This window comes from Myotis daubentonii, chromosome 12, assembly GCF_963259705.1.
Source record: "Myotis daubentonii chromosome 12, mMyoDau2.1, whole genome shotgun sequence".
In the NCBI taxonomy this organism is placed as follows: domain Eukaryota; kingdom Metazoa; phylum Chordata; class Mammalia; order Chiroptera; family Vespertilionidae; genus Myotis; species Myotis daubentonii.
Window position 1 is genome coordinate 23,805,856 of NC_081851.1, and position 15,766 is coordinate 23,821,621.

Here is a 15,766-nt window from a genome sequence, read left to right on the forward strand (position 1 = left end):
TGGCCGCTGGCCTCTGCCCCACGCTTCCCAGGGGACTCCCCAACCCCTTCTGCCTTCCAAGGAAAACACCCCTTCCCGGAGGCGCAGCTTGCTGAGCTCCGAGTGGGCTCTGCTAAGTGAGGAGCGGAAAAGGACTAGATGTGGTGTGCACCGTGCCATCTGCAGCGCTGCCTCTGAAAACATTTTCCAGTGAGAACTTAGATAATGTTTTCCAGGAGTGCGGGAGGCCATCTGCTTCCTCCTACAGAACCGGGTGCAAGGGACCTCCGCGAATGGAGAGCTTGGTCGGCCTCCTGTCGAGTTTCTGCAGCCCATCTCCTCGCCACACTGCGGCGGAGGACGGTGCTCGTGCGTGGCTGTGGAGAGGACAGAACTGGGTGGGAGTCGCACTGTGCGTGGGGAGCGGGGGGTGGTCAGCTGCAGTCTCCCCGCCGCGAAGGGGCCGGTCAGGAGGCCTCGCGCGGGTGCGCGCCCGGCCTGGCCTCGTGCTCCTGCTCCGCGCGGACCCCGCGCCTTCCCCGGGGCCCTGCACACTCCCCACCGTCCAGGTCCTGGCGTCGCGCCGCCTGCGGCTCGGGCTGGGCGCGCTCCAGGCGCATTCCTGGCCGGGCGGCCCCTCCTCCTTCCCCCGCCTGGGGGCCGGCGCCTCCCTCCCGCGCCCCCACCGCTGGACCACGGACGCTGGTGGCCGCAGGCGCCCCAGGCGGCGCGCACCGGCTTAACTGCGCTCCCCTCCCAGGCGGCCGGCCGCGCTTCCACCGCCCGGACCCTGTGGGCTGGACGCACTGGGCATTGGCTGGATACGCTCAGCACCAGCGGGACACACTCGGCAGCAGCCGGCAGCGTCGTTCCCTCCCAGGCAGAGCGGTCCCCGCCGGCGAGATGCGACTCCCCGGCCCCCGCGCGCTGCTGCTGCTGCTGCTCGTCGCCGGCCCGGCGCAGCTCGGCGCCCAGGTCAGTGTCCTCCGCCTCCAGGCCGGTGCGCGGACCTGGGCCGCCTCCCTGGAGGCGCGGGCGAGGGGCTTGGAGCGACCTGGGGCTGGACTGCTTTTCAGGGACAGGCTCCAGACCCACCCGTCCTCCCGCTGGTCACCGCGCAGCCCCTCGCCCCGGCGCTGGGGGTTCCGCGGGGGTCGGGGTACGGGATGGTCTCCCTGGGCTATGAAACGGTGGTCTCCACCGGGTCCCCAAGAGCAGGGCCGGGTACCAGCTGGGTCAGAGTCCCCGCCCCCCCCCCCCCCCCCCCACTTCCCATCTCCGTCTGAACTGCCCCGGCGCTTCCCTGGGCCCATTCTTGCCCATTGCCGCTGACTTTCCCACGCGCGCGGGCTCCCGGTTCACTTTCCCTCCTTGTTTGTATGCGGTGGCGTCTCGCTGGGTTTGTTATTGGGCCAGACTCACTTTTGTATAAAGCAGTGATGTTAAGATAAGAATGCGCACACTGGAGAGGGAAATTAAGGTAAGAATGCACACAATGCAATAAACAGCAGATGATCATAGAAGTGTACACCTGAAACTCATATAATGTTAACCAGGTCACCCCAATAAATCGAATTAACCGATGCCACCCAATACATTTAATTTTTTAAAAAGCTCCTTCTTGTCAGCACATCTGTCCAGATAAAAATGCACCTTCCGGCCCGAGCTGGTATTGCTCAGTGGATAGAGCGTCGGCCTGCAGACTGAAGGGTCCTGGGTTCAATGGGCTCCATCCCCAGTGCAGAAGGTGGCTGAAGGGTCTGCAGCAGGACCTCGTGGAGATGGATCAGTGACTCTTATCACTGATGTTTCTATCTCTCTCTTTCTCTTTGAAATATATATATTTAAATGCATCTTCCAAAGGTGGACCTGGAAGTGCTGAATCCACAGCCAGCACCGCCAGGTGAGCTCTGGGTCAGAGCCCCTCCCGCTCTGTGGAGGCCCAGCTTGTGCCCCAACAATACCGCCCACAGCAATAACAGTGACGGGGAAGGAAAGCCTCCACATGCCCACTGCACCCCAATGACGTCTATAATGACTCATTGTGATAGGTTGCATGTTTATTGTCAGCCTTTCCCACTGCAGGGGCAGGCACCAGCTTCCGGTAGGAGCTCCGTGGAATGCATGGAGCGTGGGCATGCTGGTGGTGGTCCGAGCAGGACCTGGCTGGGCAGCTTCTGGGCAGACCTTGGCCGCACAGGAGGGCACCTGGGATCTTCTAGAAATCCTGGTGCCTGCCTCCCCCAGAGATTCTGACTCAGTTGGTCTGGGTTGAGACTTAGGCATCTTGACTTTCCCAATTAAAAAAATTGTCCCTAGTGATTTTAATTCAGCAGGTGCCTGAAACCCAGGGAACCCCAGCTTTCAGCGTTAAAAGCTGTGGACCTAGGAAGGGGTTGAAGGCAGAAAAATTTGAGTGGACAGAGGGTTGGACTCATGAGGACCTGAGGTGACTTGTGTACCTGGAGTTCACCTGATCTGAACACAGGATGAGCCACGGGCCAGACCTGTTGGCTGGTGGAGACTCAGCAAGTTTGGAGAATGACTTGCATCCGTGGGACCATCTCCCGCCACAGAGGAGACAGGCAGGGTGCACACAACCCAGGGACCCCCTCGGGACAGGCACAGGAGCTCCTGGCAGCAGCCCACGGGCGTCTGGGGTGCCTGATCCCCGTGTGCTCACTTTGTTGTATTAGGTGACAGCCCACGGGGGACCTGGCGTGTGTATGTGTGTAGGTGCCTGTGACTGTGTGCGCACGTCTCTGTGTCTGTGTGAATGCTTGGTTGTATGTGTGATAGTGCGTGTGTGCGCGCCTGTGTTTGTCCGTGCTGTGCCTTTGTGTATGTGTGCGTGCATGCGTGTTACGGGGTAGCGGGGAGCTGCTTCTGCAAGGGTCTGCAGCAGGACCTTGTGGGGACGGACAGTCTCATTTGCTCTTCTCTGGTTCTCCATGGCTTTCCTCTCATGTCCTTCTTGTCAGCACATCTGTCCTGAGCCACTTTGCAGGTGACCTGCTGATGAGAACAGGTGGTCGTGGGGAAGGAGGGAGGCTGAGCAGTGTGGGGATCACACGCATGGGTGGGGGGCCCTTTCGCAAAACCGCTGTCCACTCTGAAAGGGAGAACATTGCACAGCGCCCTGCGCTGGGCTCAGGGGTTCAGGGCCTCAGCGTGCACCTTGCCTGGGGGTGGGTCTATGCGTTCAGAAGGCTTCCCCCTCCCCAGAGCCTCTCTTTATGATCAGATGTCACGGCTCCAAACTCCTCCACGGGAGGTTCATTCCCGGTGGCCTCCGTCCATTTGAGATGCTGCCTTTTATAGCTTAAGGGAAATGTGTGTGGTGCACATTCCCACAGTTTTAACCGCAGAATGGTACTCTGTGCATGGTAACCACCACCACAGACAGGACACAGGACAGCGCCCCCCAAACCGACCTGCTTTTCACCGAACAGTTTGTCTTCCCCACGGTGTCACATGAAGGGAATCGAAGAGCGCACAGCCGTTGGTCTGGCTTCTCCCATTTAACACAACGCAGCTAAGATTCTTCCATGTGGTCCTGAGTCCCCATGGTTCTTTTACTGCTGCTGAGTAGTAGTCCACTGTGTGGACGCACACGGTTTTTCATGTGTGTTTTTTTTTAATGTATTTTTATTGATTTCAGAGAAGGGAAGGGAGAGGGAGAGGGAGAGAGAGATAGAAACAACGATGAGAGAGAATCATTGAACGGCTGCCTCCTGCAACGCCCCACACTGGGGATGGAGCCTGCAACCCTGGCATGTGCCCTCACTAGGAACCAAACCGTGACCTCCCGGTTCATAGGTTGACGCTCAACAGCTGAGCCAGGCCGTCCAGGGTCAGTTTGTTGATCGATGCCCCCCGCCCCGAACTGAACGACACCCGTGGAGACAGTTCCCGTTTTTTGGGCGATTATGAGTAGGGCTGCTATGAACGTTCCCACACAGCTTTTTGTGGGAATGTAAATGGTCATTTTTCTTGGGTAAACATCTGGGAGTGGGATTGTTGAGTCATATGGCAAGTGTGTGTGTGCTTCGGAAGAAACTGCCAAACTGTCTCCCCTATTAGTTGTAGCATCTTATGTTCCCACCAGCAGTGTATGAAGGCTCGTTTACTCCGCACCCTCGCCAGCACTGAGTGCCGTCTGCTTTGTTTGCTCCGGGTCATTGGAATAATGTATCTGAGGTTTGGATTCCCATTTCCCTAAGGACTAATTACTGTGGGAAGCTTTTCGTGTTATTTGTCCGATGCGTAGTCTGTTGAGTGAAGCCTTCTGCCCAATTTAAAAACGGCTTGTTTCCTTACCAAGTTTTGAGCATTCTTTGTGTGTCCTAAACACACGTCCTTCAGATCTGTGAGTTACAAGCATTTTCTCCCAGTCGGTAGTTGGTCTCAGTGTCTTTGCCAGAGCAGAGGTTTTACATTTTGATGAAGTCCAGTTGATCAGTTTTTTTATTTTTATGGATCACGCTTTTGGTGTCAAGCTCTTAGGAACTCTTTGCAGCATGCACCAGACCTCTTGAGACCCTGTCTTGGCACGGCCTGGGTGTTAGGTCCATCCAGGTGTGGTGAGGCCAACAGATCAGGAGACGCCTGTCATGGAAAAGGCAGTTTGTTACAGTTCCCAGGAGGAGGGGGCACGCCAGGCTGCGGGGGGTGGGAGGGGGCACAGGCAGAGAGGGGGAGGGAAACTTCGGGAAAGGTTTGAGGGAAGGAGTGGGTGAGACAGGTAACGGGCTAAGGAGGTGACGATCGGCCAGCTAGAGTGATTTCAGCAGGTCACAGTGTGGGGTGCCCTAGCTGTCTGTGCCTGACCCGGGCTGTTGGGGCGGATGGACTGGGTGGGTGGGTGTGGGGCGCTGGTGTCTCAGGAGTGTAAGGGTAGGAAAGGCAGGAGGATGGGCTGGTTTGCATGTAAAAGGTGTGCTGGGGGCAAGGAGGGTGTTCCGTTGTCCCAGGGCTCCAGCAACCAGCTGGCCTGAGTCCACAGGCCCCAGAAGCCAGGACACCAGACACAGAAACCAGACAATGTGGTTAAACAGACCCAGTCCTGGGACTGGTACTTCGCTTCCACTGCATCCTGCTGGCCAGAGCAGGTCACAAGGCCAGCCCAGATCTGAGAGGTGGGAAAACAGATTTCCCTCTCTATGGGAAAAGCGGCCGTTTCTTTGCAGATGGGGTGGGAGAGGGCAGGAGGCCTGGAGCTATTGCTAAACCTTTCATCACGGGACCCAGAGAGTCACTCCCCGCAGGCCCCTGTGTTTGGACGAAAGGGTGCAGTCAGGGTGAGGGTGGGCAAAGGGAGGCCTTGCTGGCGTGGTGGCTTTCCCCAGCACCTCCCCCTTGCCCAGCACCTTTAGGAAGGGCCTCGAGCCCTGTCCCGGGTGCCCCGACTGCAGAGAAGAGTGGAGGGGCCTCGGGCAGTGGATGTGGAGGGTGTGGACCGAGAGCAGCAGCTGTGTTTCCTGGTCTGCCTGGGTCTCTGAGTCAGGCAGGACCCAGTGCGCTCCCAGACCCACTTGCCCTGGAGGATCCTGTGGACACCAGACTGGATCCCAGGCCCACCAAGCCACCGTGGTCTGGGAGGCTGCTCCCTGCACCATGTGGACACTGTCCCCCTCCACACGCCTGCCCAGACCTGCGTCCTGGCCGCTGCCCTAGGAGGAGACTTCCTCTCCTGACTGCTGACAGGCCTGGCTGTGCTGGTCGCTCCCATGACCCCCAGGGCAGCGGCGGGGCTGCTGACTCCCGCGGATCTGTCCATGGGCTGTGCAGCCCTGGGGACACAAGGCAGACTCCCTGGGTGGTAGAACTTTCTAGATCCTTTCAGACCTTCTGCCAGCATCTTCCATGCTTCTCAGAAACTGCCTGGGACCTAAATGCAGGCCATTACATGCACTTTCATTCAAGACGTAACAGCACCTGTCACCTGACGGGACCCAGGCCTACCCACTTGAGCATGTCCACCTGCACCTCAGGGAAGCGATGACTCATGTCCCTGAGCCTGGGACAGTGGACGCCTCTGGCAGCCTGGCCTCCAGGACCTTCCCAGGGAGAGCAAGGCCCGAGGAACTTGTCCTGTGGAGCCCCAGGGCCTCCACGCCCCCAAGCTGCCCTTTGGTCCACTGTGGCCATCCGGTTGGCCCCTGACTCAGACCTTTCACTTTCCACTGGAGATGATGTTATCTCTGGACCCTCATTAAAGGGGAGGGTGCACTGCAGCCTGGGAGGACCCTTCCCTCTGCTCACCCACCTGTGCAGGGGGGTGGGGGGCAGGGCCAGGTCCGAGAGCATGACCGGCACCCGCTGTGCAGCCCAGGGAGCTGAGTGAATCACACGGCTTCAGGCTGAGAGGAAGGAAAGGGAAGCGCCCAGACCTCCAAGGCAGGGTGTCTGTAGAACCCAAGCAGCACAGAGCGGCTGCCTGTAGGGAAGGACAGACGCCAGGCAGTCATTTACACGGTATCGAGCACACACGTGCACATGTTCCTTCACCTGACCCCTCGGGGCTCCTCCATCTAGGCCTTTTCTCTGATTGCCTCATTAGAGGCTTCACCCTCCCGGAAGGAGCCTATAGTAAGATGACACACTCGTTCAACACCTGTGACCTGAGGCTGTCCCGCTGCCGGCCCGGTGCTGCTCTGGGCCTGGGAGGCAGCGCAGCAAGTGCAGAAGGTGCCCGTGCCGGGGCCTGGCCTGCCCCCTCTTCCTGCTGCATGCCCTGCGGCCAGTTCCTGCCTCTTGTGACTCAGTGTCCTGCTCTGACCAGTGGGGATAGTAGACACGCCCCCTCATGGGGTCCTGCGAAGGAGGAAATGAATGTCAGAGAACAGGGTCTACAGCAGTGACGGCGAACCTTTTGAGCTCGGCGTGTCAGCATTTTGAAAAACCCTAACTTAACTCTGGTGCCGTGTCACACATAGAAATGTTTTGATATTTGCAACCATAGTAAAACAAAGATGTATATTTTTGATATTTATTTTATATATTTAAATGCCATTTAACAAAGAAAAATCAACCCAAAAAATGAGTGTCATAGGTTCGCCATCACTAGTCTACAGGGAGCCTGGGGAGAGAAGACGAGGCAGACCCAGGCCCTGCTGTCGCATAGCACCAAGCAGGGAGAGAAGACATAAACCTGAGAAGTATCAAAAGCAGACAGACAACTGGAGTGGCGTGCTGTGTTGCCGGGAGGCGGGGTTCCTGTTGCCCAATGGGCAGGGCAGGCCTCTGAGAGCGGGACTTCTCGTGGAAGTGGTCAGGGAGCCTGACTTTGGAGGACGGGGCAGACTTTCTGGGCAGAGGAAGAGCCAGTGCAAAGGCTGTGTAGTGGAAAGGAGCTGGCTGAGATGGATGGAGAAACAGAGGGTCCCAATGCTGAGCGCAGAGAAGAGGGAGGCAGAGTAATGCCCCTCAAAGACACCTGTGCTCCCATCCCTGAAACCCGGGAGTCTTGCCTTGAATCTAGCCCAGTGTCGGACTTCTGACCTGCCGACTGTGAAGTAATCATTTGTGTTGTGAGCTGCCAAGTTTATGCCGATTTGTCACAGCAGCAACAGAAACGCGTACGCCGTCAGCCCCACGGTGCGGAGTGTGCCTGAATTCTCCCGGGTGGGGACCCCCTGCGGGGTTTTCACAAGGAAGCGATGCCGCCTGGGCCTGGCCTCCGGCCTCAGAGATCCCAGGAAGGAGAGCGAGGACATGGAGAGCAGGTGGGCCGCACATGCCGGGTCCAAGACAGCACAGGAGCATTGCACCCAGAAACACTGGGTGCGGGGGGAGGGGGAGGGGGGCAGGTTCTCTAGAGTTTAGGACAAGCTGAAAGCACCACCTGTTTCATTTGCCACAGCTCCAGGCTAGTTACTCTAAGAGTAAGGACTCCAGGCCCAGAACCCAGGCCACGGCCAAGTGTACAGCGCTCATTGTTCCTCCTTTGGGTTTGCCCATACTTCCTGCCGGGACCAGGCCCTTGGCCCTGCCCTCTCACCCCAACCTCCTTGGAGCCGACAGTAGAGGACAAGCCTTTGGTAGATGTCAGTTCTCAGTAGTCACGTAAGTCTTGGATCATGTGTGGATGTGCACGCACGTGTGTTGCACTGAAACAACCAGCACCAGTGCAAACACTCCTGGGAGGGTCTATCTGTGTTGGGGGGACCATGGGGAACTCAGAGGGGCCGTGAACAGACTGGGGGCCTTCTCTGAGCCCCTCATCCTGGCTGCCATCAGTGAACACGCTCTCCGAATGGATGGACATTAGGGGAGATATTGACTGAGGACAACACGGATGCTATTAAAGGCACAACTGGCCTGCAGGTGAACGTGGCAACTGGGCAGGAGTTAGCTGGGCAGCAAGCAGGCGAAGGAATCAGCTGGGTTGGGGAGTGAGTCGAATAGTGAGCCTGGGCTCACCCTACCTCATTCCTGCTCCTCCTTCAGTCTGTCGTCTGGTGGTTCATTCGCGTGGGCGTCGCGTGTACCCAGATTTCAAAGTTATCTGTAGCTTGTTTGCTGCCCTCAGGCATGCAGAGGGGCCAGGGGCAGGTGACCAGAGGTGGCCCTCAAGGGAGCTAGGGGTGCTGTGACACGAGATCAGGAGGTGGGCAGAGGTGGGCTCCTGGGGTTCCGAGGGACTCCTCTAAAGTGGACCCTGCCCTGACTGGTTTGGCTCAGTGGATAGAGCGTCGGCCTGCAGACTGAAGTGGGCCCAGCTTTCCTGTCACTCCAGGGTCTGGAGAAGGTGCCGTGGGTTGAGGTCTTGGGTGTGTCGCCGTGACTACTTGGCTTCCTGTCTGTGAAGTGGGCACAATAATGCTGCCACCTCCCGAGGTTGATGTGAGCATCTCGTGAGTGACTCCTGTGAAGTGTGGCCATAGTGCCAGCTCTTGGCACCCACTGTGGCCCCTGCTCCCATGGCCGTTTTGAAAAGCAGACAGGAAGGGGGCTTGGGTGTAACTATACAATTATGGGCAGCAGGATGGCAAAAACCCAAAATGCCCTGAGCACCCCGGGCCCAGACCCTAGAGGGAGGCTCCGTCTGAAGGAGACGGTTAATTTTATGTGTCCGCTCGGCTGGGCACGGCACCCAGGTAATGGGTCAGTCACCAGTCTAGGAGTTGCTGTGAAGGTAATTTTTGGACGTAAATAGCATTAAAGCATAAAGCAGGTGTGTGGGTCTCCGTCCAAAAGACCGACATCCCGACAGAGATGGCAAGAACGCTTCTCACACACCTTGGGCTCAAGCTGCCGCCCCTCTCCTCCCAGGTCCCAGCCTCCACTCCTCCCAGGTCCCAGCCTCCACTCCTCCCCAGTCCCAGCCTCTGCTCCTCCCCAGTCCCAGCCTCCACTCCTCCCAGGTCCCAGCCTCCGCTCCTCCCCAGTCCCAGCCTCCACTCCTCCCAGGTCCCAGCCTCCACTCCTCCCCAGTCCCAGCCTCCACTCCTCCCAGGTCCCAGCCTCCACTCCTCCCCAGTCCCAGCCTCCACTCCTCCCCAGTCCCAGCCTCCACTCCTCCCAGGTCCCAGCCTCCGCTCCTCCCCAGTCCCAGTCTCCGCTCCTCCCCAGTCCCAGCCTCCGCTCCTCCCCAGTCCCAGCCTCCACTCCTCCCAGGTCCCAGCCTCCACTCCTCCCCAGTCCCAGCCTCCACTCCTCCCAGGTCCCAGCCTCTGCTCCTCCCCAGTCCCAGCCTCCACTCCTCCCAGGTCCCAGCCTCCGCTCCTCCCCAGTCCCAGCCTCCACTCCTCCCAGGTCCCAGCCTCCGCTCCTCCCCAGTCCCAGCCTCCACTCCTCCCAGGTCCCAGCCTCCGCTCCTCCCCAGTCCCAGCCTCCACTCCTCCCAGGTCCCAGCCTCCGCTCCTCCCCAGTCCCAGCCTCCACTCCTCCCAGGTCCCAGCCTCCGCTCCTCCCCGGTCCCAGCCTCCACTCCTCCCAGGTCCCAGCCTCCGCTCCTCCCCAGTCCCAGCCTCCACTCCTCCCAGGTCCCAGCCTCCGCTCCTCCCCAGTCCCAGCCTCCGCTCCTTCCCAACCCCAACCTCCACTCCTCCCAGGTCCCAGCTTCCACTCCTCCCCAGTCCCAGCCTCCACTCCTCCCCAGTCCCAGCCTCCGCTCCTCCCCAGTCCCAGCCTCCACTCCTCCCAGGTCCCAGCCTCCACTCCTCCCCAGTCCCAGCCTCCACTCCTCCCAGGTCCCAGCCTCCACTCCTCCCCAGTCCCAGCCTCCGCTCCTCCCAGGTCCCAGCCTGCCTGGCCCTGCGGGTGTGGACTTGCAGACCCGCAATCACGTGAGCCAGTTCCACACAGCAAACTTCTCTGCCTCTCACTGTCTCTCTCAGATGTAAACATGTGCCATACACGTTCTCGTGGTTCTGTTTCTCTGGGGAACCCTGACAGCCACAGGGCCTTCCCCCAGGAGCACCCACTTTCTTTCCTCCTCCGTGTGGGTGCTGGGCAAAGACCACTGGAATAGGCAACATCAAGGGGATTAGAACCCACCTCTGACTTGGTCTGAAATGGAAATAACTTCTGGAGAACACCCGCGCAGATCCGACATGACTCAGACGCCGAGGGCTCGAGCTTGGCTAGCAGGCACCCGCTTGGCAAGTGTGCTGGGGCCTCTCGCAGACCCACCGGCATCAAAACATGTGTTCCCATTAGCAAACGCTGACAGGGCGCATAGCTGTGGCTCACGCGAAACCAGCTCAGGGCACGGCCCCTCGAGGTCCGAGGGGTCATCCGTGGTTGCTTTGGGGCCACTGGAATGGTTCTCAGAGAGAGTCACTGTCCCAAGACTGTCACGGTGGGGAGACCATCGAGCCAGGTCATGTGAGAACAAAAGCCTCAAAGAACACTCCCCCCCCCCCATGTACCCCACGTGTCCTCAGAGTTTCACTCCCTTTGGTGTCTTGAGAACAGACTCTGTGTCTTAAACGTCATGTATTTATATATTTTGTATTGATTTCAGAGAGGAAGGGAGAGAGATAGAAACGTCAGTGATGTGCGAGAATCATTGATCAGCTGCCTCGTGCACGCCCCACACTGGTGATCGAGCCCGCAACCTGGGCATGTGCCCTGACTGGGATTCAAACTGACCTCCTGGTTCACAGGTTGACACTCAATCACTGAACCATGCTGGCCAGGCTAAACTTCATTTATGAATTGAGCCCAGAAGTCCAGGAGGCCTGGATGGGGTGGGAGGGGTCAGGCCTACCAAGTCTGGCAAAGTGATGGGGTGAACTGGAACTGGGGGGGCACTCACATCGTCTGCGTCATGTATGCCTGGGCCAGCAGGTCGGGTCCTGTCTCGGCTCCGAGGGAGGGAGTGCCTTGAGCTCTGGGCAGCTCCCTTAGAGCCGCCACAGCAGGAGCTTGTGAGAGAGCATTGGGGGAACACGGACACGACTTCCCTGTGGGGGGTGGCAGGAGGCAGGTGGAGTGTAGCTCTGTGGCCTCATGGCTCCCCAGAGCCTTAGGGCCAGGCCCCACCCTCCCAGTTCTCAGCACTGGCCTGTGCTCAGAGCCACCTCTGCCACCCCTATGTATCAAATAGGTTTTTAATTCAAAGAAATGGAAACTTTTTCATTATTTACCATTAATGGTGTAAGCCGGTAGCAGAGCCAGGCTTTAAAGGGTGGACACCTCCACCATCTGAGGGGATCTCTTTAAAAATATTCAAGATGAGGGTCCCTCGAGGCTCTGGAAGAGGTTTGTGGAGGTGGGGCCCTGACACCAGCCCTCTTCAGCCTCTGGGACGCCTTCCTTCCGGGTGTGGACTTGACCTTTGCCTAATCACAGCGCAAGGAGCCTTTGCTGGAGTGGGAGGTCAGCTCTGGAAGGGTGAGTGAGCCTGTGGGTGATTTGAACAGTTGGGGTCTGGGCCCTTGAGATGGAGGGGGCTGCCCGAAGCCAGCCCTTTGCTGTGGCAGGGCCAGGCTGAAGTGCAGGTAGTGACACCTGATGGTCCAACTTGCTCCTGTCCCTGAGCCTCGGAGGCCCCGCATGCCCCGATGACCTCATCAAGGCTACCTTTGCAGAGGAAAATGGTTTGTTTTCAGTCCAGGGCTCCTCGTGGTCCAGAGCAGGGGATGCGGTGAGTGTGGGAGGTAAGAGGGCAAGCAGATGGAGGGTGCAAGGAGCCCCTCCCCAGACTGAAAGAGCACAGAGGAGCGGAAGTGGCATCCAGGCCCGGGTCCGACAAGCTGCTCTGCTTCTCGGTGTGAAACAATGCCACAACCCAGTGTCCACAGGAAAGCTGACCACAACCCAGTGACACACAACCCAGTGTCCACAAGGAACTTGTGCCCTGTGGCCCAGTGTATGATGATGACCCTCGTGTGTGTGCATGTGTCTGCCATCCAGCAGTGAAAACCGACAGCGGTTAGCATGGGTGCCTCTGGTCATGGGATTTGTTCTTTGTTTTGATGTTTTGTTGGGAGTATGCTTTACAGTCAGGTGACATGATAAAGGGGACACACTCAGGTCTCCAGTGCGCTCTGGGCCCCATTTGTGCCCATAATGCAGACCTCTTGAGCACCTGGCTCTGCGGATGAATTGAGGTAACGACAGGTGACAGATTCTGGGCATAGCTCCCAAGGGCTCCATTTAGCATTTTGGGATCAAGGCAGTGATCCCACCCTTGTAATAGCAGCTGCAGCCAACTCATCAGACGTCACGTCCGCAGCCACTAAATCTGTTTCCCTGGTACCCGGCCCAGACCCCGCACACTGGCTTGCCAAGACCTCAGAGACCTGCCTCTCTCTTTTTTTTCTCCTCTTGGGGACTTTCCTTTTTGTTTCTTCTAGTTGTGTTGAGCTATAATGGACATACAGCACTATATTCGTTTCAGGCGTACAGCTTAGTGATTTGATATATGTCTATATTGTGAAATGATCACCACCATAAGTCAGTTCATAGCTATCACTTCACATAATTACAAATTGTTTCTCTTGTGATGAGAACGTTTGTGATCTACTCTCAGCAACTTTCAAACATGCAACCTAGTACTGTTGACTACAGTCACCTGCTGTACATTAGGTACCAGGACCTGTAGCTGGAACTTTTTATCTTTTGATCACCTTCAGCTATTTTCACCACCACCCCATCCCCATCTTCTGGAAACCACCAATTTATTCTCTGTATCCAGGAGTTTATTTCTTACATTCCACATGCAAGTGAGATCATACAGTATTTATCTTTCACTGTCTGACTTATTTCACTTAGCATAATGCCCTCAAAGTCTACCCATTTGTTGCAAATGGCAGGATTTTCTTCATTTTTTATGGTGGAATTGTATATACAGGGTGTCCCCAAAAATATAGACACAATTTAACAGCTGATAGCTCAGTTATGAAAATGAAATGTATTTTAATAAACACTGCCTTTACAATCATTCACACCTTGAAAATATATATATATATATATATATATATATATATATATATATATATATGTCATATCATACCTTTTTTCCATTTATCCATCTGTGGACACTTAGATTATATCCATGTCTTGGTTATTGAGAATAATGCTGTAGCCCTGGTCGGTGTGGCTCAGTTGGTTGGGCATCGTCCCATGCACCGGAAAAGTTGCCAGTTCAATTGCTGCTCAGGACACATGCCCGGGTTCCGGGCTCAATCCCCAATAGAGGAATGTAGGAGGTAGTTGATGGATGTTTCCCTCCCACATCAATGTTTCTCTCTCTCCCTCTCCCTTCCTTTCTCTCTAAAAATCAATTTTTTTTAAAAGAGAAAAGAATGCTGTAGTGAACATAGGAGTGCATTTTTTAATTGCAGTTTTCATTTTCTTTAGACAAATACCCCGAAGTGGAATTGCTGGGTTGTAAGGTAGTTGTATTTTTAATTAAAAAATTAAATTGCTTTTTAGAGAGAGTGGAAGGGAGAGGGAGAAACATTGATGTGAGAACAAAACATTGATTGGCTGCCTCCTCCACATCTCTTATGAGGAATTGAACCCAAAACCTGGGCATGTGCCCTGACCAGCAATTGAACTGGCAATCTTTTGGTGGATAGGATGATGCCCAACACCAGCCAGGACTATATTTTTAATTTTTTGAGGAACCTCTATACTGCTTTCCACGATGGCTGCACCAATCTGTATTCCCATCAACAGTAGGAGAGGGTTCCCTTTTCTCTACATCCTCACCAACATGTGTTTGTTGATTTATTGATGACAGCCATTCTGACAGGTGTGAGGTGCTATTTCATTGTGGTTTTGATTTGTATTTCCCTGATGATTGATTAATGATGTCACTCACCTTTTCATGTACCTGTTAATCATGTCCTCTTTGGAAAAATGTCTATTTAGATCCTCTGTCCAATTATATATATACTAGAGGCCTGGTGCACGAAAATTTGTGCACTGTGGAGGGGGAGGACAGCCCCTCAGCCCAGCCTGCGCCTCTCACAGTCCAGAACCCCTTGGGGGATGGCTGCAGTCAGAGGCGGGAGAGGCTCCCGACACCACTGCTCCGCTCACCACTCCCCATCCGCGAGCCCGGCTTCTGGCTGAGTGGTGCTCCCCCTGTAGGAGTGCACTAACCACCAGGGGGCAGTTCCTGCGTTGAGCGTTGGTTCGTGGTTTGGTCGGTTTGCATATTACCCTTTTATTATATAGGATTATTGATTTCAGAGAGGGAGAGAGAGAGAGAAACATCAATGATGACACAGAATAGTTGATCAGCTGCCTTCTGCACACCCTCCCTAGTGGGGATCAAGCCCTCAACCCAGGCATGTGCCCTGACCGGGAATGGAACCGTGACCTCCTGATTCATAGCTCAATGCTCAACCACTGAGCAACACCAGCCAGGCCTCAGCCCATTTTTTAATAAGATTGTTTGGGTTGCTTTGCTGTTGTTTTGTGTGAGTTATTTATATATTTTGAATATTAATCCCTTAACTGTGGATTAATTTTTCTTCCATTCAGTAGGCTGCTTTTTCATTTGATTGATGGTTTGTTTCCTTTGTTGTGTCAAAGCTTTTTCGTTTGATGTAGTCCTTCCTGCTTATGTTGCTTTTGGTGTCAAATCCAAAAAAATCATTACCAAGACTGGTGTCAAGGAGTTTTCCAGCTACGTTTCCTTCCAGGAGTTTGATGGTTTCACGCCTCAGATCCAAGTCTGTTCCAGTTGGAGGTGATTTTTGTGTATGGTGGGTCCCACTTCATCCTTTTGTCTGTGTCTGTCCTGTCTTCCCGACACCATCGGTTGAAGAGACTGTCTTCCTTTCCCATTGTATATTCTTGATGCCTTCGCATTAATAATTGACCATCTGTGCATGGATTTATTTCTAGGCTCTCTTCCTCGGTTAGCATCATTCCTGCGATGCTGGAGGCAGGAATGAATGGGCCGGGCCTTCCCAACCTTCCCTCAGCAAGTCCACCCACAGCTCTCCCCTCTCCCTCCCGCCTGGGTTGTGGCCTCAGTGTGCTTGGTCTGAAGGCTTTCCCATTATGACTGGATGAGGCCTTCTCACGCCTAATGAGCATTTAGGGGGAAAGCAGCTGGTGCTCATTCTCCACAGTGCGGGGGCCGAGGGTCCTGGGAAGGGTACCTAGACGCAGAGGATAGCTGTGCCCAAACTTGCACTGGGCTCAGACACACTTGGCTGCTGCGCCTATTTCCCTCCACACTCGCTCCCTTCTTTCTCTACTTTCTGGGGCTCCATGCCACCCCCAGGTTCGCGACAGCAGTCTTGGCACCGATCTCCTCTCCCCAGTTTTAAAACAGCCCTTCCGTGTCCCTTGGGGCAGCCCCAGCCCAGCG

General features: G+C 55.8%; 1 protein-coding gene across 1 annotated transcript in view; it reads left to right on the forward strand.

The window, feature by feature from the left end:
- The first annotated feature begins 685 nt into the window (after positions 1 to 685).
- The window catches only part of FBLN7 (fibulin 7), a 33,342-nt gene continuing 18,261 nt past the window's right edge, over positions 686 to 15,766 (forward strand). Inside the window, exon 1 of the mRNA XM_059659170.1 lies at positions 686 to 954. Within this exon, the coding sequence (XP_059515153.1) occupies positions 883 to 954 (72 nt within the window). The 5' untranslated portion in view covers positions 686 to 882. The remainder of the gene's footprint in view (positions 955 to 15,766) is intronic.